Source organism: Apis laboriosa, unplaced genomic scaffold (assembly GCF_014066325.1).
Source record: "Apis laboriosa isolate Shangri-la unplaced genomic scaffold, ASM1406632v1 scaffold5213_cov150, whole genome shotgun sequence".
Classification (NCBI taxonomy): Eukaryota; Metazoa; Arthropoda; class Insecta; order Hymenoptera; family Apidae; genus Apis; species Apis laboriosa.
The window spans coordinates 410,633-436,591 of record NW_025223582.1 but is presented as its reverse complement, the minus strand read 5'-3'; the positions used below and the strand labels follow the sequence as shown (position 1 = coordinate 436,591).

The 25,959-nt window shown below is 35.0% G+C and overlaps 1 protein-coding gene across 11 annotated transcripts in view; it reads right to left on the bottom strand.

Moving 5' to 3' along the window:
* The window catches only part of LOC122717495 (IQ motif and SEC7 domain-containing protein 2), a 77,368-nt gene that overhangs the window by 13,068 nt on the left and 38,341 nt on the right, over nt 1-25,959 (bottom strand). The window contains exons 1-2 of one of the 11 annotated variants that reach the window (XM_043941611.1): nt 15,851-18,393; nt 1,865-2,269 (exon numbers count right to left, since the gene is read on the bottom strand). The exons of 5 other annotated variants lie outside the window; for them this stretch is intronic. In XM_043941611.1, the coding sequence (XP_043797546.1) occupies nt 1,865-2,055 (191 nt within the window). In that variant the 5' untranslated portion in view covers nt 2,056-2,269; nt 15,851-18,393. Of the gene's footprint in view, nt 1-1,864; nt 2,270-2,956; nt 3,412-8,847; nt 9,142-15,850; nt 18,396-25,959 lie in introns of those variants that run through there. 5 more of the 11 variants (XM_043941613.1, XM_043941612.1, XM_043941614.1 and 2 more) reach the window with 5 other exon arrangements.

The following is a 25,959-nucleotide window of genomic DNA, read 5'->3' as shown; positions in this document are numbered from 1 at the left end:
ATTTTGCCTGAAAAAATATCTTTTTAAATTAAAATATTCCTCCTAGTTTTACAAAGTTAATATATACGAGAGGTAAAACAAAAGAGAACATAAATTTTTATAGAAAATGAAAGGAAATATAATAATTTAAAAATATACGAGTGGAACTTTTGTATGTTCGATCATCTGCGAAAATTTATAATTCTATAATTTTTGAGATCAGATTGGAATAGAAAATTCTGTAAATTTAAATAAAAAAGAAAAAAAAGGATCGAAAATCGTAATATTAATTAACGAATTGTTTTGTTAACGATGAAATTGCTTCAAAAGCATTTTCTCGTTTTTTTCCCCCTAGTTTTGCTCGAGAGAGCGGGAACAGCAGCAATGCTGATAGTGCTCGCGTGCTACTACTAAAGGAAATTATTTCACGCAACTGAGGGATCGTTTGAATCTGCGAACACGCGCTAGCAACCGTTAATGGCAATCAACGGTTGTTAATTGTTCAATGATAATTAGCCGAGACGCGAAGAAGCGGAGTTGTGGTAATGGAGCACGCCTTGATAATTTCTTTAATGAATTCGGGACACATCGTGCGTGGCTTCTTCCGTGTGATGAAAATCAACCATCCCCCTTTTCGTGTCTTGTGTCGATAACGCAACTGGTTTCTTTCTTTCTTTCTTTCTTTCTTTCTTTCTTTGTTCATTTAGAGATATGGTATAATTTTTATAATAATCTACTCGAGATAAAATCGTACGGTAAATTTGAGGTTAACACAAGTTGAATGAATATTTAATTAGGAGGAGGTAATCAAGCGATGTAAGGAATGTTTAAGTTGGTAAACAGTTTGGAAATTAGAAAGAGAGGAAGAGAGGTTATTAAAAATTTGAAGGATGGAAATTCCTAGGACAAAACAGACTAATCTAGGGGAATTCTCTTGTTATAGAGAATTATAATTTTTTAACAAAGAAATATAGAATCGAACTCTGAAGATCGATTATTAAATTGAAAATTTAAAGTATCGGGGGAAAAACGAAGAGATTTATTTAACGAAATTAATTGGTGGTGGAAATATTTTGAGAATCAAAATTAAAAGTAAATGAAAAATTGTATGTCGATATTTATCACTCGAGTACAATTTAATATCTATTCGACAAAGATCTTTCCCTCTTGTACCCGATAGGGTTATCTCGCAGAAGAAGATAAAATTGCACTCGAATTATTTCATCGTGTATATTTCGAGAGAAGATTTACGCGTGTAAAATATCTCGTGGGAACGCGATCCACACTCGACAGATATTCTGTTCCCTTTTATGCATATAATTAACGCGAATAAGTCACAGCAGAGCCTGGTCTAGAGGGGTTCTTTGGGTGCAAAAATTTCCATAAAATAGCCGGAAACTGTTTGCGTAACTCGAGCCTGTGTAGCGCGAGCTCGAAACGAGCCATCGCCCGGAAGTGAACCATGAATTAGGACACGCTGCGAATTACGAATCATAAATTATATTTATACGATTGTTCAATTGTTCAATCTTACCGACGTACTCTACGTCCCTTTCCTTTAATTTCTTTCAATAAATTACACTTAGATCTCGTTGCGGTTAATTTTTAGTTACTTTTCTAGAGGGTTCTAGAGAGTGACGGTATCTGGTAATTTGTAAGTTTCAAACAATAGGGAATTTTTTATTCTCGGAATCCTGTAAATTAAAGATAAAAATATCGTTCCAAATATTCAAAGATTAAATAATAATAATAATAATAATAATAATAATAATAATAATGGAAAGGTTGATTTCATGTTAATGAAAAAAATGATAATAATAATAATAATGACGATGATCATTATCGATGTATTATAAAGATATATGAAGATATATAGCATAAGTACCGGTTGATGAAATTGGTAGGCGTTGAATAGCCCATCTGCAGCCTTGATCTGATCACCTTCTCCTGAACGGTGACAATCCTGGAACTCTTAGAGCTCTGGTGCACCTTAGTGGTTCTGATTACTTGGTAACAGTGATGTTTCGTTTGGGTGTTGACCACCCTGTCGCTTCTTGGCTCGATCATCATGAACATGATTACTTTCACTGATCACCACCAATCACTTTTATCACAGAATGTGGTCTCGCTGTGTTTATCACTCCCTCGCTCACTTTCATATTTTTATCTCTTTTGTTATTTTATATATACCACCGTCTCTAATTACCGATTATCACAATATTCTTTGGTTTGTCTCGTAAATATCGAAAACGTCTTAATTATTCGAGATACATTTCGGTATCCAATAGACCTGAAGTTTGTAGAAAGGTAAGAAAAATTGTACATTTTTGATATTTTTCTTTCAAAAAGAAAAAAAAAAAGAATGGAAAGAGTACAAAGAACGAAATATCTGACGATTTTAAAATAAATATTTTTCAAAAAATATTTTTCACGAAAAATTATTTTTTTAAATTTCTTACTTCAGAAAAGAGGATAAAAGTTCGAGCGATAAATTGTGATTAAAGTTGGCAAGATTTCTAGTGGAAACTAGGGAAGTCAGAAGTTTAACTTGGATATCGAAGAGGTTGCTTGAAATTTTAATCGTGGTACTTAGTAGTTGGTTTGCAGATACTTAGTAATTGATTTGATTAATCGAATGCTTAGGAATTATTTAACGTGGAATAAATCGAAAAGCACTTCAGAACTATATAACTAAATATAAAATTTAGAAGTTTTTTAAAAACTTTAAACTTTAAAACAGAGTTATATAATTATAATTTAATAATTTAGAAAATATTTAATATTATTTAGATAATTATCTAATTTTCTTTATAATTTTAAAAATATAATTTCCATTTTTTTTCAGTTCACCTACTGCACGTTAATTATAGAAACACTCGATCTGAAAGAACAGCAGAATAACTTTTTTTATCGTCAAAATCGACAGTATTAATTAACATTTTTTAATCCAATGAAAAACACGATTATCATACTTTACCATTTCAATGAAACTGTAATATCGACTAAATTTAGCATCGTGTCGATGCTAAGAAGAATATTTATCAGTCGCATTATAAATCATTCGCTCGCAACTCGCTCGAAGAAAGTTCATCTCCTTAATAGATATAATATTTTTTTACAATTACTTAATAATTAACTCTCGTATTGTATTCGAATTTATATCTTTCTTCCTTCTTCTTTTCTATTATTTGTTGTTTCCAAGAATGAAACTGCTTAATATGAATGAAAAATATCGTTTTCACTGATGCTTTTTTTCCCGATTAATTAACCACCACCGATCGCGACTTTCTAACGACAATAATGATTAATATACATGAGCGTGGACCGGATAATAGGAATGAAATTAGTTTTTCATTTCGCAATCGATTTTCGTAATCTTCCGTGAAAAAGGCCAAACTTTCGAAAAATGGTTAGATGATAGAAAAATTAATACGATTCTTGATATTTATAAATTAAAAAAATTAAAAATTTCACATTTATAATCGAAGAATCTAAAATATATATTAAATATGTAATAAAAATGTCCAAATATATAATAAAAGTAAAAAAAAGACTAGATTGAAATCATAACCTAACCTCTTTCCATGGCGAAATTTGTCGCATCTATTCCGATAATAATCAAACTTTTATTTTCTTCCATTATTCTTCCATTATTCTTCTATTATTCTCCCATTGTGCCCGATTTCCATTGGATTATTAATTTATACGAAAACGATTTTCCGTCACTGCTTTATTCCCTGTAATTAATCGCGTTTTGTTGGCGACGCTCGAATTAAATCGTTTTTGTAATCTCCCGCGAACCCGTTTAAACATGGCCGATGCACACTGAAACATCTCGTCTCCGGTTATAATTAATGATACAGCTTATGATACTTAATTGTATTCGATAATTACGATCTTATTGTACCTTCTCATCGTCATTTACGTCGACGCCATAATTAGCTTTTTCTATTTTATTTAATCACTCTATTGTTATTAATCTCTGTATTATATTCGCATAATATAAATATAAGGGAAAATTAAAAAAAAAAAAAAAGGAGAAATTTGATTTTGTGAATATCTGTTTAATATATTTTTTTTTTTTTTTTCATAAGAAAAAATACTGAATGAAATTGCAATCTCAATCGTAAAATAAAATCTTCTATCTATGTTTTACATCAAAGATTAATTGACTCAATTGATAGATCAGTATAATAAAAAAAAAAAAAAAGAGAGAGAGAAACGATGTTTGTTTTAACGAATTTATAAGTATCGAAACACGCAGGAATTTTTTTTTACCGCGTTAAAACACGGTGATCACCATCGGTGGCTCATTGCTATTCCAACGCATTTTTCGTACGTGAGGCCTCGATCCAGTTAAAGAGGAACAAACGGTATCCACTGACACGTTCTAGTTACACGAGCATAAACTAATTGTATGCGAATGATTTTTTTCTTTTTTATATAATCGTGTCAACGATGCCACGAAGTGGTGGCATCGAATAAAAAGAGCCTCTTGAAAACTTGGTGACTAATTTCAATTCGATTTTAATATTCAATATAATTGTTTTTCTGAAATTAATTTTAATTAAAAATATTGCGTAACTTTAAGGAGAGAAAGAACAACGAGAGTTTTAATCTCGAGGAAGCTGATAATAAGATATTGAGTGAATAAAGATTTTGTTAATTTCGTGGTACAAAAGAGTGGTCCAAAGGAGATCATCCCTTTTAGAGATTCTCTCGATATAATTTAAAATTAACTTCCTTGTTTTTCATTCTATTTTTGATCCTCGAGAATTGAATTATATAATCGCAATATTTTGATTTAAGTTAAAATATCGTGCATTAAGTATAATAATTTATAATTTATAAATATATTTTAAGTTCAAGATTCAAGATTCAAGATTCGTTTCTTTCGATTTTGTTTGTTTCGACACGTTTTGCGATTGGTATAAAATAATATAAAATATTCGATTCGTGTGATGAATAATGGATGGCAAAAAAAAAAAAAGAAAAAAAAATTGATTGATTAACTCGATTTGATGTTTTTTTAATTACTTTTAACGGGATGCTCCTTATCCACCCATTCCACGTTTTTTCACTTTTTCATTATTTTAATTTTAAAACGAGGAAGGGAAGCGTAAACGAAGCGTCTTTAATCCTATTATCTCTCATTTAAATATTATCTAAATTTGCCAAGCATTCGGTAATGCGTCCCCATGGAAACTCCATTAACGAAAATAGCTGACATTTTCAAGATGAAGCACGATACTTTCAAAAAATTTATTGTCTCAAATATCAATATGTTGCTTATTAAAAGAAAGAAAAAAAAAAAAGGAAGAATAAAAATCATTCGATTTTACGAAATCTTTTTTTTTTTTAATGAAATAAATATATATATATATATATATATATATATATATATGCATATATATATAATATTTATTCCTTTCTCTGGAAAGCAGACTACAAATTCTTCGAGGAGAACGAAACGCATTAATGATTACAAAATTAAAATTCATAAGAACTATACAAGAAGAAGATACGCTCGTTTCTGTTTAGGAATTAATTCTACTCTTTTTTGTTAACTCTTCGAGCATGGTAAAAATTTCTTTGAACGGGGAAGAAGACTTGCAAATTTAATTAAAACTCGTTAAAGATAAATAATAACAATGAAATAATGTTTAAAAACAACGTAACACGTTACGCCATTGAAGCGAAAATAAAAAAGATAGAATAAATATCTTCTACAAAATATTGCGCCAGATAAATCGAGAACACGAAAGGGATTTGCATAAAGAGAAAATAGATTCATTATTATCGAATTTTATATTATTATTATTTTATATTAATATTTTATATTAATATTATTATCGAAATTATAAAATCTAAAAAAAGAAATAATTAAACAAGTTAAAATATAAAATTCAATTCTATAAATGTAATAACAAGATTTGCAAATCTTTTGTTAACATCTTTTCTTAACCTTTACACGTTATGCGCTTATTGAACGATTAAACAACGAATTAAGAAAGAAAAAATATTTCTTCGTCGTTAACAATTGATAGAAAAAAAAAAAAAGAAGTTTTCTTAAAAAATTTTCCTAGAAAGGTGAAGGAATTAATAGAACGCGCAAACGATTACCAATAGCTAAGAAAAGGAATTGTGTTAACAGTTTAAATTTAGAGGATCCTTTTTAGAAACAACTGATTAAACCCTTTAACGGTTCGCGAGAGCCTCTCTCGAATCCGTAAAAGGCGCGTTGAATATCATGGCGCGTTCTCGTTTTCCGGTCGCGAAGGAATTAATCGACCTCGAAGTTGGAAACACCAAGTTGGTTGAAAATACAAAGAAACTCTATCGTCTTTTATGGGCGAAGAGTTTCATTTTTTCTTTTTTTTTTTTCCCCTATTTCGTTTTCAGTTTATCAATGAGAATGATAAAACAAAATTGTCGGTCGTCCGGTTCGATGGATTAGTATGCCATTAAGCCGCCATTAGATTAATTAATGACTCGTAGTTGATTTATCGAGTGATTTATTGTTGAAAATAATCAGATATTATATTTTTTTCTTTTTTTTAAACAAAAGCACGATGATTCGGGTCGTGAAAATGGGAATATTATATATTTTTTTTTTTCGTTTGCTTGGAGAGATCTGCTTTGAAAAGTATCTTGCCGCTCTCTTTGAGGTTAGAAACGTGCAGCTTGGAATTTCAGTGGTGAAATTTGTGAAAACTTTTTTACTTACATTCATTTTTTTCTTTTGCGATTCCTCTATTTGAGTCAGAAAAAGTTAATACAAGTAAAAAAATGATCAACAATTTCGAAATCTATAAGGAATAACGTCCTCCCTTTTCAATCTCTTCGTTCCAATAACGAAATCAATACAAAACTGACGATTTGAAATTAATAATCACACGACGAATTCACTAAAATCAACAAATGATATTATTACTAAAAATTTCACTTACAAAACTTTTCTTAGAAAAAGAAAAAAAAAAAAAAAAGAAAGAAGTTCGATTCCATCTCTATACCGAATAACAATAATCAACGATGAAACGATAAAATTTTAATTCTCACAATTAAGAAGAAGAAAGAAAGGTTAGAACGAGCCGCATCTTATCCTCGACACGGTTTGAGAAGATATTTTCGAGATCCTCGAGGAACGATACACTTATTCGATAACGCTTATCAGGATCGATCCCCGACACGGCGAGGGACGAGGAACGATGAAAATACCTCGGCATATCGGCACGCGCGTTGATTCACACTAGCGTCAACTACGGTACTGTTTGCCGTTAGCTTCGATACCATAATGGAACTGTCAAAGTCAAATGAAAGGTGGAGCGCGGCGCGCCTCCTCCCACCGATGACTCCTCGATGCGTGTATACACAATGTGCAGCCTCGAGCATCACCGTTCCAGAATACCGGAGGAGGAGGAGGCCGATTTAAGGCGGAGGGAATGGATGGCAAAGATATTATTCGAGAGAATTTATTAATTCGAAAAATTCCGCGATTTTATATATATATATATATATATAGGTGAACCTGTTCCAACAGAGAAATTAATTAAAGTAAATGGATAAATTTTGAAAGATAAAGATAAAGGTTAATTTAATAATCTAATGAAAATGTCGAGGGAGAGCGTTTGTCGAGTGGCCATCTGTGCAGGGACGAGGAGATTCGACTCACCACGGCCAAAATAAATTTCACTGGATTTGATCCACTTAGGTAAAGGAAACAAATGGGGCTTGACCGTGGAAAAATAACACGCTCTTGGGATTATATCCCCCCATTTACCATCTTATCCAATGAGCTCGTATATCTCGTTCATCTCTTTTCTCTTATTTTAGTGGTGTCTTTAATCGAGGAAAAGTTCTTCCGATTTTTAAAAAAAAATAAAAAGAACATTTAGATTATTGAGGTTATGTTAAAATTTATACGAAAAATTTTGATTCTTTTTAATCGGAAATTAATTTATACGAACAGCATTCGATATTTAAATTCTAAGAAATGAATCAGCGGAAATCAATTGCTCAAAATACACAATATTCCTATTTCAATTCCGTACACGCCTACTCAATAAATAACAAATTCGAGAAAACCTTGGATCGGCCTCGAATCTCGACCTTCACGGAGCAAAGATCCTTCGAAGATCCTCATTTATTCCTCGCCTCGTTGGCCTCGTTTCGTAAAAGATAAATCGAAATCATAGGAGACGTCCTAGTGAATTTCCACCACAACACAGGCGAAGTGTGCGGAAACGAAGCGAGAGGCGCTGCCGGTCGTGATCGTGTCGCCTGGCCGCTCGCAACTGAAGCGTGGCTAGAAAAATTGTCGAGTTCCAGTAAGTCGGCGCCTTGCTTTCGCGCGTATTAAATTCGGCCGCGATATTTCGCGATCGAAAGGAGTACGAAGAAAAGAAAAGGATGGAAAAATCTTCGAGCACGCTTTTCGTTATCGAAGATCGAACATTTCGCCACGGATTTCACGAGTTTCGTCAACGACGATGCAATTTCGCACCAGGTGTTTCGCGCAACCAGAGATCCCTTATCGAATAAAGTAGCGATTTGATTTTATTTTCCTTCCTGGTTGCAGTCCTGCTTTCGTAGGATATCTCGCTGTCATTTTTTCCAAGAGCTTATTCAACGAGCTTAATTCATCGAAACGCTATAAGGTGTGTGTATATATATATATATATATATATATTGGATATACTTTTGATATTAAAAAAAAAAAATTCTTATTTAGAGTTGGTTATTGCGAAATTTATGCAAATTTCGTTTTACAATTACTATATATATATATACACGTAAAACATACATAGCGTAAAAGCCAATGAATAATTTTTAACGAAATGGCCATGAATATAATGGAAAATAATTTACTTTGTCATTTAGTAGTAGTAGCGTCTCACAAGCACAATTCCTTTTTTTACGTCATTCGTCATCTCAGGTACTTCCATTGAATTCGTATCTTCCAGTAATTTATTTTAAAATATATCTCACGAGAAAAAATTAAGAATTGCTCTCCTTTTTTAATCTCATCATTATTATACACAAAAAGTTTATCTCGATCCTTGAAATTTTTCCTTATTTCCATTTTCGTGACGATGCCACCAGCCATCAGCAGACTTTCTTCCCAACCGAGTTCGTACAACCCAGTTCTCCCAATTTAGTTAACTATGTTATAGAAACATTGTGCGCGGGTCACGCTCGTGCTCGATGCAAATTCACGCGTGGATCTTCGACGCTCGTGGCAAAAGTAAAAGTCAGGCAACGGGGAGAAAGCCTCGGTTATCTCCGCACGCTTAGACATCTCCGAGAGAGAGAGAGAGAGAGAGAGAGAGAGAGAGAGAGAGAGAGAGAGAGAGATATTGTCGCCTGTTCGAGAAAGGTTAACCCATTTCGAAGGAAAGGTTCGATAGTGTTGTTTCGAAATGGAATTAGGACATGCAAAGTGTGCCGTTTCATCTCGAAACGAATTTGCGGGATGAGAAAACACGATGAGTTTTTAATTTGTACAGTTGATACGCGGAAAACTGAGAATTGTAGGGGATTTCTGGAATCTAGGGATAAAATTGAGAAATTTTTCGGATATTTAAATATATGGTTATATTTTTATAAGTTTATTGAAATATGGAATGATTTATTTGTTTATTCTATGAATAAATAGGGGATTTAATAAAAAGTTTGAATCAACTATTACAATCATTTGTTTTATGTTCAAATATTTCATTAATCTTGGAGGTTAATTCACGTTATTAGATTTACTTTAAAACATAAATATATCCTCGAATCTCAATCCATCAAATATTTTACGATAATACATTCCAAATCATAATTATATATATACCCATAATGAATTAAATTTCTTATTTGAAATGCGATTCGAAATTTATAAAAAATTAAATTCTCATATTCATGGAAAAATCTGTACTGTTACATCAGCCTACAATTTCCAATCAAAAGGATACGACTCGCTAAATTGATTATCCGTATAGTCTTTTAAAACTATCGTAAAAAAACGATAGCCTCGAGAGAAGACTGAGATTGAGTGTTCTAAGTATTTAATAACGTGTACTCTCGTGATACTTTCGATCGTTGTGGAGTGTAGCGACGGTTCTCATCGAGATATTTCGACGGTCATCCCGATTAACCTTCTCAACGTCGCGGTCGTGAACACGAATTCGCAGATAGTATTTCGTGTACTATGTATAATGGAATCCGCAATAATTTCATTGGAATTGCTATTTCCTCATTAGTATTGGTAATATATTAACGCAATGTAATCTCGTAACCGCTAACAAGCATTTCGTCGCGTAATTTGGGTCCTTTGATCTGTGTGACACGGTAACATCGTTTTCCATAAAATTCCCTACCTATGTTGCACATTGAAAATTCTATTATATATCGATTTAACGATAACTTTTATAGTTCGATTATTTACACGTAATAACAAGTCTCTGGCATACAAGATACAATAATACAGATACAAGAAATTTAGAGGTTAGCTTTTAGTCAATACCAGAGTTACTTCACAGTTCCGTGATTTAGAATTATAGATAAATTTTGTTATATTTACGAGCACAACTTGTTCAAATATTAAAACGTTTCATCACTGTTGAATAGTTTTAAAAAATGTCGAAATATGATTATTTTGTTATTAAACATTCGTACGGATATATGACGATCCAATTACATATCCCAAAATTTGAAATTAAATTTGAGAAATGAAAGATATAATCAAAAAAAATAAATAAATAAATCTTTTGAATCGTGTTTCCACGAAACTCTATCAATTCACCATTAAAATTACGAATCCAAATCCGATCGAAGAATCGAGAACGCGTTTCGCCATGATGAAATCGTCACCGTTCAAGTTCACTTAGACGATACGTCACACTCTAATAAGAAGTCGAAGCCGCTCGTTGTTTCGATGTAGGCTAATAAGATCGCAGCACGCGAGCCAAGAAAGCCCCTGTATATTATCCAGGGTTTTTGCCCGTTTTAACCATCGGTTCGATCGTAACCAGTAGCGACATCACCCACCAGAACGCTCTTTACAGAATACGGGCGTTAGCCTCAGCGTGTGCAACTAACTTAACGAGTCATGGTAATACGATCCGGCGCAGAGAGAGAGAAAGACAGAGAGAATTTCGGTTACAAATCGTTTCATCATCGTGGAGAGTTCGTATTTTAAATTTCACGACACTTTTCGCGACCCATTGATTTATCGTGCAAATTTATGAAGAGAAATTACTCGATAGATCAAAAAGAGATAAAAATCCGACATATATTTTTAATTATTCTAGTCGGTATACGATATAAAAAGGAAAATTATTATTCTTTAGAGAGAAGCTACGTAATTGAAGTAATTCTTTTAAAGGCAAAACTTGACGATTTTAAACAACTTTTCGAACTATCGATTCTAACAGCAAGAGATAAATTAACTTCTAATTAAATTGGTAATTCAACAACCCAATTTCCTACAGCCTTTGAATATTAAAATATTTTAATCATCATCCAGAATAACAGAATGCTCCAACTTCGTGTATATATAAAAGAACTAAGAGCTCGTTCTTTTAGTTTAGCAAGTTTGTACAACTTCGATTTTCAGTATTCGGTTCCGGTTCGATGTGCCAGATCCATAGAAATGTATCTCGATGGAGGGAAGGGAAAAACGGTGAAACGGCTTTTTCTTAACGCTTTTATCATTGTCCAACAACAAACGTCCATCGGAAGCAAAGGTAAAAGCGATACAGGATAAAACGCTTGAAAAGGAATTATCTAATTGCCTCTCTAATTTCTGACGAAGAGATATTCGCGATTCGACAAATATGGAAACGCAAGGATCACTTTTCGCCGTGTTCAGCTGAATCAAGATAAACTGAACGGGTTAAAATAACACTTGGATCCTCGGCCATGATAAATTCGTAATTCTTGGAAATTCATTCCTCGTTTCTAAATTTAGATTTTTATTTTTATATTTTTATTTTGTATCTTGTAATTTGTATCGAGTTTTGGTTCAGATAATTGGATCGTATGGATTATATACAGAATTTCAAGGAATCGTGACAAATTGAACGAGGAGATTTTCTATTTATACGAATTAATAAGCCAGTATTATCTCCTTCTCTTCCCTCCCCCCCTCCCGTTTTCATGTTGCGTTCTTTTTCCACCGGTTTTCCACACAACTATAGTTTGCGAAAGTCTACAAGTGAGTCATCGACTCATTTGTCTCTAAGCATTTCTGCAACTCAACTTCTGAAACGACTCTACGCTTTAAAATCCTATTACCTCCTTATTTACCTTGCGGTTAATCTCTTTAACCGATATAATTTTCCCTCGCGGATTTTATGCTTCTAAAGGAATTTTTTTTTTGCCACGGTTCGTTGTATTTATTATCTGATTAAATTATTTTAATCTTATTATATTAAATTATTTTAATTTTATTTATTTGCAATAAAGTTTTGCTATTTTTCTTTCGTCTCCTTTTATTCGTGAATTATTATACATATTTCCTTAAGAAATCATTCTTTTTAAAAGTTAGATTTCGATTGTTAAATTCTCATAAAGAAAAAAAAAATGAAAAACAGCAAAAAGCTAAGAAACAGGAGATAAAGAATCAGAGACGCGAGCAACGTTTAAAACGAAAGCAACGGGCTCGATTGTTGTATCGTGTCCGAGGCTGTTCTCAAGGAAAAACGAAGAGATCGCGTCATCGATGCTCGCTGAATAATCGTATGCGCAACTCCTTAGCTGTTCTACCGTTTTCTTCACGAACCATGCACGATTATTGTTATTATTATATTTTCTTCACGCTTTATCCGCGAATTTATCGAAATTTTCCTGTTCCTCGATCCCTCGAATTTCCAAAACTTGTTATCAACGCGTTACCCAAGTCAACATTATTCTATTATATCCAATTCGAAATTCGACGTTTAATCCTCGATTTTCGATTCAAATTCAAAATCGTAAAGATCGTAAATCTCAGCTTTGCAAATTTTAATTTAAAGTTATATAAGATAAACGATTCAGAATTCTAAAATTCTCGAATAAAGAGATATCTTGAGACCGTATTCAAGTCGCAATTTATTACAAGCAATATATATATATATATATATATATATGGATGAAGAAAAAAAAAATAACAAAGATAGATAGGTTTCGATAATTCGAAGTTAAGAGATACTAAATTATCAATTCACATTGAATAATCTCTGAATACTCGAAACGATGAATTTTTCTTCGACCGTTTCACATATTTTTATTCCCACACGATGTATTATTACACGGTCATTTTCCAAAGCTAGCCGCTTATCTAAATCAATATTTTTATTCAATAAGCTATAAAGCTATTTCGATCGTATTTTAATCCTTCCTTCGTGATAAATTTACCAAAGTAAAATCCTTCCTCTTTACAATCCTCATCTACAGGAATCTTTTCGTAATCAACGAACGATAGAAAAACTTCTTTCGTCGTAGCGAGAAAAATATACATTGATTTAAATAACTCGCATTTTTCCACCGATCAAATATTCGATTATATATTATGGCCTATTAATTCCTCTCGATTCGCAGCTCGATCGAGCGGAAATCGAGAATGGTATCGACAGAAGTGACGATTAGGAGGAGGATCGGCCGTCCGTCGACTTTCACTGAGCCGTCGATCCATTGGTTAAGTCTAGCCGGGCGAATATCATCGTTCGAAAAGGCATTCGTTCTGACACGAATTTGGACGCATCGACACCTATTTTGTGAACGGTACTGTACACCGAGTCCCCGCCTAACGGTATATTACCAGCAATGCTATCCGTATACTCGCTTCGTTTCCACGCCACGTGTTCGATGCGTGTATAGACCGCCTGTTAACACAGTTATCGCATTCTGTTATCGATAACGCTTCCTTCTCGTAGTTGTTCTTCTCTATCCTGTTGTCCGCGACGGTATTGGAAAAAGGTATTCGTACGTGTATTTTCGTGCGATAGCGATGCGAGTCGTCGAAAATTCGAGGAGCTATTACATTCTTTGTAGCTTTGAAATGAAAAAGATGAAATTGACGAAGATGCGTGAATTGTGATCGATTAAAATTTCGAACCGCGAAAACTATGGAATTCTATCAATAAGTGAGAATTTAAATTCGTGTGGAATAGAGTCATATAGGATTTGCAATGGAGTTTGCAACATCGAAGTTTGAGAACCGATGAATCTTAGAATTTCGTGAAGAAGGAATTCGAGGCCTGGCGAGAAATTACGCGAGAATTGTATGTGGAATAAATAGAACTTTTCGATTCTGTACAGCGTTGAATGAAGGAATTACGTTATCCATGGAAAACGTGTTTTGTAATTTAATTTACGAGGCAATTTAGCGATCGATATTGCGAAAGAAATAGGTCAATGAAATATATAAAACGGATTATAACTTGGATGTGTCTTCGCTAGATCGAGCCACGTTTGATGTTAAAATTCGAGAGACTATAAAATTCTTCTCGTTTCATACGATATATATATATAAAACCTATAAATCAACCGATTCTCGTCGAAAATGATTTATTTTCAATTCAAAAGAGTCGACGAAAAACAAGGAACTATTCGTTCGAGCGACGATTAAGATCGAGAGAGAAAGAGAGAGAAAAAGAAAAGAAAAAAATGGCCGCCCACTTTCTAATCTTATGGTCACAACGGTTCGAAAAACAGGAACGAGGAACGAGGGAATGATGAAGCGTGAAACGCACGGAACTAAGAAGAACGAGTCCGACTCTTTGTCCTCTCGTTTCTATGTTTCACGCCGCGTTTCGCGCGACTAATTCCCTCGTAAACGTCGGTTATAATTCGGGACCACCGTGGAAAACCACGTTCCTACATTCCCTGCTATCTCCTCATCCAAGAAAAATAAATAAATTTTATACGTGACACGATTATTGGAACGAGATTCTCGTAACGTAACGGGCCTCCATTTTTCCATCGATCCCGCATTTTTATAACTTCGCGTTAAAAGTTAATAATTAGAAAGCGTGATTTTTTTTTTCTTTTTTCCATAAGTCTCCGCGTGACTCGCGTATAAAGTGTATGCATTTTCAACACGTGGAAAGTGTATTAAAGAGGGAAAAGAAACGCGAAGAAATATTTTATTTCATCCATTGTGTCGTGACGCAATTAAATAATAATTGCGCGTCTTTGATGACCGAGCAAAATGTCAAACTGACATTTTGCGCAATAAAGGAGAAAAAAAGCGGTGTCGATAACGGTGTGTATATGTGTGTGTGTGTGTAATGCTCGTACGAAACGAGACGCAAGAGTAGAAAAGAGATAAGCGGAAGAGGAAAAAAATCGATCAATCTATCAAAGCTTGAACTTATTTTACTCGATATTTGTTAATTTTAGAAGCGAATGGTAATAAAAAAATTTAATCAATATATTCGAATGAAATACGGTAAGATTATATCCATAAGAATCGTATTTGCGTAGGATTTGGATATATATATATTTATAATCAATACGATTTATCATTTGAATTTCTAATTATGTTTATTCGAACGCTGTCTTGTTTAGTAAGTCGTCGAACCAGCAAAATGAATTCGATTCGTCGAGACAACTACCAAGGCCATGATAAATAGTAACACTAGACAGGCAAATAAACGTATGAAACTTCATCGAAACTCTAAATACCGAATTATATAACTCGAAATTCTCTAGACACGCGAAATAAAAAGTTAGAAATGTGAAATTTTTCGTTTCTCAAAATTCCCCGCGAAGAAAGGACCGAAGAGTCGCAACGAATTAAAAATAATATAAATTCGTAAGATAAACTCGTTGAAAAAGTGGCGAAGAAAAAAGTCGTCGGATATTTCGTTACACATATTCGCACACACGCGACGCGAGAATATACCTGGTTGATGTTTCCAAGTGACACGATTCCAAAGCCAATTTTGACATGCATCACCAAGTGACACTGATCACTAACACACCGCACCGCGAACGATCGATGGTAAACGAAAGAAAAGAGATGGAAGAAGCGGCGTTCCACGGAGTCGGCTTCCTCCGCGCAAGTGAATTCGCGTTTTCGTTTCGAGGCGCATCACATAATGGGCCGCTCGAATAATTAGATTTTAACCGCGTTGGACAGTCTGCTGAATCGATGTCACCGCCGTGCCGACAGTCCGAAGCCTTATGACGCACGAGCCGTGAATATAATGCGCGTTATTATCGCGTAGTTATTATGGCCGCCACAACCAATAAACGTATCCGCCGCCCAATTTTCCGCCATTGATCACTGTATAATCGATTTCTTCCACGTTTCTTCCCTCCTCCTGTATTTCTCTTATTTATCCTCCATTCTTATCCTATTCTTGTTTCTCCCGGTTTCTTCGTTTCGTGTCTCGTTTTATCCCGCGCTTTCTTTCTTTCTTCCTCTCTTAATTTTCCGTCATAGCTTCTCCGGAATAATTCATTTCTCTCGCTCGTATCCCCCTCGTTTTATTTCGAAGCTCCGTTGCAATTAAATTCTTTGGGATTTTGTCTTTGAAATTTCGGGAATTATATATCAATGATTTGCGAATTTGTAAATTTTCCTCGATATGTGAAAAAGGATTCTTCTTTCTTCTTTCTTTCTTTGTTTTTTTTTTATGCTTTTTTCAAAAAATGCTCGAAGTATATATTGATAATCGGTTTATTGAACGTTTATTGTCAAGAGAGATTCGAGATTAGAGGATGAAGAGCTACTTAAAGTTTCTCACGATAGATATATTTTGGTGAAAGCAAAGTATTTTCTAGCTTTGGCTCAAGTTTTTTTTTTAAGAAAAAAAAAAAAAAAAGAAAAAAACTCACGCCATTCAATTAACGTTTATTTTAAGTAACACTTTCTTCTGTCAGCTATCTTATATTTCACCTGTTTACTTATATACTCGCTCGTTACTCATGTTTCAATTTTCGTATCCATCTATCTATCCCATAACTCACAAACCTCCGCGAAATCACTTTCTCGATAATCGGACGGGAGAGACGATTTGCAAAAAAAAAAAAAAAAAAAAAAAAGAGAAAAAACTTCGACGATTTCACTGAAAAAATTCCAACCGCCTTCTCCCCTCATAGATCCACCCATTTGCTTTCTTTCTTTCACGTCCAACAACAACAAAATTCCATCCGTTCTCCCGATTATATAAAGACAATTGAACAGTCGCGTTGTAGCCCGCTGGCTATAGTTCCACCACGTACCACCATCTTTTCCCCTCCCCTCCTTCACCACATTTTACGCGTGTTTACAATTTTCATCAACAACGATCGATCGATCGAAATCAACGATCGATTCATTCTCCCCTTCTCTCTCCGTATCCGAGAGTCGACGGAATCGTAATTTTTGTAATCGAGAGAGGAAAGAACAGATGTGAAAGTCCGCGGCGTGCAACAAGTATCCGTGTGTCCTTCCCTTCTCTCCCTCTCTCCTCGCTTTTCCCTCGATACGTTTGACTTTCCACGGATAAGCAACGCGAAAGCAAAACACGCTCGACACGATACCACCTATCCTTTGAACTTGGAATCGAGCTTTCGCCGCATCCTCGATTCCCACCGACCGGTTCTTCTTCCCTTCCTTCGAAACGATCGATCGAAGCTCGCCTCGCTTTCCATCCGATCTCTTCGGGCCGCGGTTCACCTCTTCTTCCTCTTCCCTCCCCTCCCCTTCTTCCTCTTCTCGGATTTTAGCCGAGATTTCGGTCACGACGCGATTTCCTTCACGAAGCCTCGAGCCGCGCACTTCTTTTCCTCCCAAGGTCGATGTTTTGATTCGAAAGATCGATGCGAATAATTCTTTCCAATTTTTGTTATTATTAACGCGGCCTCGATTTCGAAAGCGTCGAAAAATCCACACTCCGCGTGTTATCACTGTTAACCAACGATCACCGCCGCGAGATCAACCGACGAGACCCAATTTGCGCGCCGTGAATCGCGTGTATCCATCGGTGGCCGCGGCGAAATCGCAATGTTTACAGGAGGAGTTCAAAAGGAGGAGGGCTGGCGCCATCGAGTGCGCGCGCGGAGCAACGCGATGTCGCGGTTGTTCGCGGTTTCAGGTTGACTGGCTCGGTTCGCTCGCCGCAACTCGCTTCGATGTTCGCCGTGAAACCGACGACGAACGGCTGCACCCCACCTCAATGGACGCGACGTGACGTGGGTCTTGCCGACTTGCGTCGCTCTACCGGCTCTCCCGTCTCTCCTCGTAAATTCTTCTCTTTTATTTTTCTTTCTTTTTCTTTTTTTTTTTAATAAAATACGCGATGAAACGTGAAAATTTGCCATTTTCAACAGCGATATAGCCGTATCTCCTCGAGAGCGAGGCGAACGAGATCTGGTTCGGTTTGCTTGGATTTGGATTTCGAGAGCGATGATTTGTATTGTACGTAGAAAGTTGGAATGCGAATAGCGTATTTCCAACTGTCTTACGCGCATTCGATGATCGAACAAAGAAGTAACTTCATAATTGTCAAAATTCAAATATTCCAGGATATTTCTATTACAAAAAATATATAATTCTGATTTCCTCGAAAAGATCGATTCTGAATGTATTTGCCTCGAATTGCATCGAAACAATAACTCTTGCGCGATGCCTTTTGATTTTTCTTTTTTTAGAGAGAGAGAAAAAAGAACTGTGAATTTAAATGAGCAGAACACGGAAGCTGGAATATTACTGCTAAAATTTGCATAACACTGATCGATGTCACCGATGTTTCATTTCCGCAATGCAACAACAATCCTGCTGCTACAACGCTTTTATAAAACGCGTTGCCAATTTTTTTTTATCGTGTCATTCCATATACACTTCGATCAAATCCGCACAATCGCACAATTTCTGTAGAACCGAGCTTCGAATTTCTCACTTCGAATCAAATTCATCACGATTCCACCTTCACGTCTTCCAATTCCAACGATGATCGAATTTCATCACATTTTCTTCCTTAATTTCATCGTCCACTAATCGTTCACAAACTCGTTCAATTGCGATAACGGTACCCGCACCATTCGAATGCAAATCGCAGTGGAAACGATCCCCTCTAAAAGCCATAACTCTTTTTTCCACACACGATTGTTGTCGCACACAGTCGGTCGAATCGAGATCGAAACGGGATGTCCACGTAGAGAATTCGAGCGTGAAGCCGTTTAACAATGAGCGAAAGTTTCGAAAGCAAATGGGAAAGAAGCGGGTTGTCGCCGCCTCTCCAACCGAGCATCCGAACGCCAACTCTTTTGCTCTTATCCTTGATCTCGTTTCCCCTTCGTTATCGCGCACTAACTTCCGTACCAAGTCATCTCCCATCCATCGAATCGTTTCTTTCTTTCGCTTTTGGACGCGATAAACGATTCGCCGATCGAAAGAATTAGTTCGTTTAGACACGATAAAAGTATGCTTATCCTTGGTGATGTATATATTCTCTGTCGTTATAATTGGTGTTAAATGCACGTGTAAGTAGGATAAATACGTTGTTTGATATATATTATTGTACTAGAATCATAAATTTACAAGGGTTATATACCGTAAGTCGACTTTCTATCTTTATTTCTCCGTGGAAGAAACACGGTATAGGTTAAGTTAGCTTTATCGAATTCAGATTCTCCATTTCTTTAATTCAAAGGAAAAGCAATTAAATTTCTTTACTTAGCTGAATTAAGAACGAATGTGCGTCATATGATAAAATGGAGAAAGTATATAGAAATTAATTTTCGAAATTATAATAAGATAAAATATAATAAGATAGAATGTCTGGGATACATTTCTCGATTGCAAAGGTTAACACTTAACCTCAAATGTTAAGTACAAGGTAGCGGGCAAGATAATTTTTTTCGACCTTTTTCATTCCAATTATAACAAAGAGAATCACGCAATACAAGCAATCGATGAAAAGAATAAATCGAAAGAAAAGAAGAAAAATATTCGAAGTTACATTTAAAATCGACTATTTCTACGATCAAATAACGAATCGATGAAAATATCGTGTAGGAGATAACTCTTTAAAACCGATCAAAAAAAATATTCTTCCTTTTCATTCTTCAGCTTGAATATTTCGTCTCGAACGAGAGGAAGGGTAAACGAGAAGTGGTTTTCACGCTTTTCGACACTAAATTCACAAAACCGACGACACGTACGTTAAGGGTTTAACGCATAATCTCGCACGTTGTTTCAGTTTCCATCCGGTTGGTGGCGCGCTCCCAAGGGAGCTATTCGTTAACAAAGTTTACTCGTGTCGTGGCCGCGAGCGGAAAATCAAGCGTGCCGTCTCTTTGCCGCGAATTCTTTACGTAACGAGTTCTGATTAGCTCGTACCAGGCGGAGACGGGCCACGACGGGAAGAAATGCCAAGGAGCGTTTCGCGAATCGCACACCGAGGTTGAGAGGATCGAGGGTCGAGAGGAGACATGTGCAATGAGAAGAGGCGTTTAATACATCGGTATCAAGGTTGAAAATTCATCGAGCGGATGGATAGATGGATGAGGCTCGATGTATAATTTTGTTATCTCGCAAATTTCCTTTTAAGTTTTATTCTTCGAGCAGGATTCATTTGTGAAATCGTGAAGAATATATGCAAATTTCTTTATGAAAGCTTTGCGAAATTAAAAGTAAGAGTTTATTATTTCACTTGTTTTTTTTTCTTTTAGTTAAATTTTAAAAACTTCTTGTTCAAATTTTAATTTCAGTTTGAATTTTCATAGTACTTCTTTCTTTATAATAGCGATTGTATGAATCGAAAACGAATTATTATTCGAAAATCGAATCGAACGATCGATTTTCAAATGAAAATTCCTTTTTTTTTTTAGAACTAATTTCAAAAAAAAAAAAAAAAAAAAGAAAAAAAAGGACAAAGTTTCGATAAGATCGATTTTCACGCGTCGCATAATTCAACGAGTCGACTTTCGCTTTGAATTAGAATGTCTGGAAGAGTGAGAGAGCTTGGCCTTTGCTCGGTGATCATTTGCATTCGTGGAGGTTAATGGATCGCGGCAGAAAAAGGAACTCGATACTATCCTTTCGATCTATCCGCTAGTGACTTTCGATTTGTTACTAAGCGCTTATTAAATCCTATTATTTTTTTCTTTCATTTCTTTTTTCACTTTCATCACTTCTTCACGTATAACGTATTCTTCGAGATTTGCATTTATACGATCTGGCAATTTCTTTTTTTCTATATATATAGTATTTGTTTGTAATATGTAATAAAACTTTCATTAAAAAAAAAACTACAAAAGCTACCGTTAAATTTTTATTACAGTACAAAGTGATATCATATCTATCACTGAATGCAGAGCAACTATTTGATACTATCTGATAACTTATTGCTGTCCAATAAATTTTTAAATGGCATACATACGTTCTATTATTTCTTTGCATATTCGATAAAACATACGATTTATTATTGATCAAAAAAATCAAAATTTATATTCTGTTTTCCATTTCACTTTTCGATTAAACGGAAAGAAAATTTTAATCTGAAACATAGGTCAATTTCTAAATTAATCCCTATATAAATTCGTACGGATCATTGATTGTCGACGGTTCGAGCAGAGAGGAATCCCGATGGCGCCGTCTAAAAATCAAAGTACACGCTGTCTTGGTACCAATTTCAGCGAATAAAACAGCCTCCCCTTAATTGATCTCATTGAGTTTGCTTAAGAAACCGAGTTAATTTAATTTTCGTTCGCGATGGGTGACGCGATTCTGCGTTGTTTTTATTTTCTCACGGACGGATATTCCTCTATGAAACTTGATTTATTAATCCAGTTAATCTTTCCGCGAAATCTCAAAACTTTAACGAAGGTATTATATTAAGATAAACTCGTGCCCGATTTAAAAACCTTGAAATAAATACTCGACGAATAGCGAACGAAGTTTATATAATTCTTGTATTCAAATCGTACGATTTTATATTTATCGAAAAAAAAAATAAATTTCCCTTTTTCTTTAAAAAAAAAAAATACGATCTCCAAATTAAATGGAATATCGATTAGAATTCTGAACAATATTAAAAATGCAATTGTATATCTTAATCCTTTCGTTACTACGGGCGACTATAGTCGCTTTACATAAAATGCCACTGACGTACTATGGGTGACTAGTCGCTCTGCATAAGATAGCATATTGTATATATGAAGTTATTGCACATTGATTTATATTTTTCTCTGGAAATGTAGCATTTATTTCTCACGAGATTCCTCGATAATAAAAATCACCAAAAAAAGTGCCATAAACGCGCTGACGATCTTTCTCGAGCGCTGTGCACATGGAAAGGTATATTCATCGATGATCCCCTTTACGAGATACAGAAAAATATAAGGATAATTCTTAAACATAATCTCCTAAGAATAATAATAAAATCGTTAGCCATCGATCAATTTAACCTGACAAACGTATCTAATATATCCATCTATAACTCGATCTATATTAATATTAATTCGTGTAACATGGATTCGGACGAAATTCTTCGAACGAGTGAAAATTAAAAAGCTTTTCGAGAAATTGGAAAATTCTTCCGTTCGAAGCTGTACTTGCTCCCTTCCTTCTTTTAAGTTTAATCCTTTGCACGCTCGACAAAGGAGGAAAGCGGAATGGAAAAAGGGGAGAGACCGATGGGGAAGCTGATTCGTTCTCGTGCGCAATGGAATCGAGGTCGTGGTACGCGAGCTGTGAAACGAGCTTTAAGGCGCAACGATCGCAACGAGCGTGTCGTCGTCGCCGTGGTAATTGAGAAACCGAGATGGGGAGGGGGTAAGCGAGGGTAGTACCTCTCTCGTCGAATGAATGCAATATTGCGCGCGCACGGCGTGGGGAGAAGGGAGGGAGAGAGGCAGTAGCCGTGATGGATCGAGCGCGGATAAATCGAACGCGGTTTCACTCGATTTCTCGAGAGAACGCCGTTGTTGGGAAAGAGAGAAAAAAAGAAAAAAATGAATGAATGAATGAATGAACCGATGAATGAAATACCTGGATGGAATATCCTTCGAACAAATTCATATTTCGAATTTCTTTCTCCAAGTAAACCTGATCTTCACTTTCGATTTCGAGTAATTTGTTATATGTTGTGTATCTCGTACGATATTTGCGTAGAAAATTATTCATACAAAGATAAGATTATATTTATGCGAAAATATAAATTCGAGTATGCTCGAAAACAAAAAGTTCTCGAAACTACCTCTAATACTCTTTAAATTCGAAATAATTGTTTCGAAATAGTTATTATACATTATATATTATATATCTTATTCCTGTAGAAACGAATACAAAACATCTCGTCGATCCTGCGACAATTAGAAATTCATACACAATTCGACGACAGAATTTGGTGATTGGAATTGAAAAACAACTTTGTTATTGCAAAACGAAACGTTTTGTCTCGATGGTTGGCCAATTTTCCAGATTGCGCGGACGCGATCGCGATGAACGGGATCATACGGGAAAAGGGTATCTCGGGCAATCGAAACGAAACGATTTCCCCGCGCGTTGGAAGAAAAATCCATCGTTGTCACGGCACGAGCGGCACGCACGTTCAGAGCTCGTTCCAACGTCGTCACGTGGCCACGCGTGGTGAAAGTTGCAGAAACGTGGAAAACTGGCCAATGACGATAATAGCGTGCAATTTCCGGACCGCCTACGGATCCACTGCATATTCCCTGAAACGAAAATCCTTTCACGCTGGATTAATATATCCTCCACGCTCGATCGAGATTCTCTACGAAGACAGAAACGCGTGTTTTAACTCGGATGCAATGAATTTATTTATTTTTTAAATATATTTGTTCGAACTTGGATGTATGATAAAGTAATCGATTTTCTTATAGTTTATATTTAAATTTTCGAAACGAAACGAAATTCGTAATTTCGTTTAAGAAGAGGAATAATTTGAAGATATTTCGTGCAAGATTCGAAGTTTCCATCAGCTGTGTTCCACGAAATATGAACCAAGATATTCCCCGCGAAGTTGGCGCGAAGTCAACTTTCGACAATTTTAGCCAGCCACGGTTTCTCTTCCCTTATTCTCTTTTCATATGAAAATAGAGAGCAGCGTTAGAGACTTGCCGGTCGACAATGATCTTCGTTCCCCAAATCGGAATTTGAAAATTCTTGCGATTAATATTAATCAATTGACAATCATTGCCTGAGAATTCAGACTCTCTTGTCTTAATTGGTAATTGACTCTCGAGTAACCATTAAAAAGAAAAGAAACAAACAAAAGGAAGAAATGAGAAGGATAAACCATATTTCAAGAGAGAAAATTGCAACGTTGAAGTAGAGTTTCACCGCATGCGTAATACGTTTGTTTAACCCTGAACTCTTTGTAGGCCATAGTTTTTTCAACTCGATGATTTAAAGAAACGTCAACGAAATTTATTTTTTTCGGTTCGATTATCCAAAACGTATATTTATTTCATCGATAATAATAATAAACAGCATTATCGGATTATCGCTCGTTCGTTTTCTAAAAAAATTGAAATAAAAAGGAAATATTCAATAAATAAAATCATAATTTTCCTTTCTAAAACGGAAATCCGCTAATCAATTGCTCCTCTTTCTTTTTTTACATCCTTCCTTCTCACGATTCTTTTACAATAAAAATAAATCTCTGATCTCGTATCTATTCAATTTAATAATCACACACACACACACACACACACACACACACACACACACACACACACACACACACACACACACACACACAATTCTCTCTCTCTCTCTCTCTCTCTCTCTCTCTCTCTAAAATCGAAGGCCAATCGATTATTATTTCGTAATGCGAATTAATTGCACAGATTCGAAATATCCGGTGGATTTAATGAAACATAACAGCGCGTTGTAAAAGCACTTTCTCTTCCTGTTCCACATTAATCGATTTACTCTTATGACACGGGGTTTTAATCCGCGAATAAGATATCACGTGTAAACAAATATTATACGTGACGTAAATCGAGGAAGGTGAACGAGGAACGTGATAAAAATTTTAATCGATTGGACGAATATGAATCAATCCGGAAGTTTCGTTAATTCTTCATCGATCTTTGCGCGTTGTCGATATAATTTTTTTTTTTTTTTTTTTTTAATTTCTTTTTTGTTTCGTTTTTATTATTATCATCGATGATTAAAACGGCGATAAGCGATTCGAGGGAATTAAAGGAAGGGGAAGAGATAATTAAACGTTTAATAATTGAAAGTTTCGAGAATGTTTCGAACGTTTCGATTGTTCTTGATTAAATATAGCCATTTAAATAATTCGATGATCGAGCGTTTTTTAACAATTCCACATCTCTCTTCGTAATTTTTTATAATCGAATTTTAAAACTTATCATTAATTTTAGAATTATATAATGCCTTTGTGTAAGCTACCTATTATGCAAGAATAACGTCACTCCGCAAAAGAGTGTCTTTCAACGTGCTATCTGCTCGAGTATCGGTGATAAAATTTCCGGTAAAAAAAATTAGATTACATCTCTGGAAAGGTTGTAATCTGTGTTATTACAGAAATAGCAATCGATCTAAAAATTCATATGAATTCAGGAAGGAGAGATCGAATCGTTAAATTTGATTAATTTTAAGTAGCAATCGACTGTCTCTGGTAAAATTAATATTAATTTTACCATGGAATAATTTTGTTTAATAATACTCCCATTGAAGGTATAACTCGATAAATGCGCGATGAACTGTACTCCCACGGGCTTAACGATGTTAACAAGCCTCGATTCACTTTGGCCTTCTACGCGGCACAAGTTAAAGACAATCGCATCGTGGTTTCCGGAACCCATCGATTATTTTCGCGGTAATTCAACATTAAATTGGCAAATCTTCTGAATGGTCACGTAAATTGGAATTTCCAATTTTTTATATCTCTTTTATTATCCTCTCAGTTCCGACAAATAAAAGTAATTTTAATATTTTGAAGAAAACTTTAATTTCAAATTGAGAAACGAAGAGGTATAATTTTTTTTCTTTTTTTTTAAGAAATTAATTTTAAAATTTTGTAACAA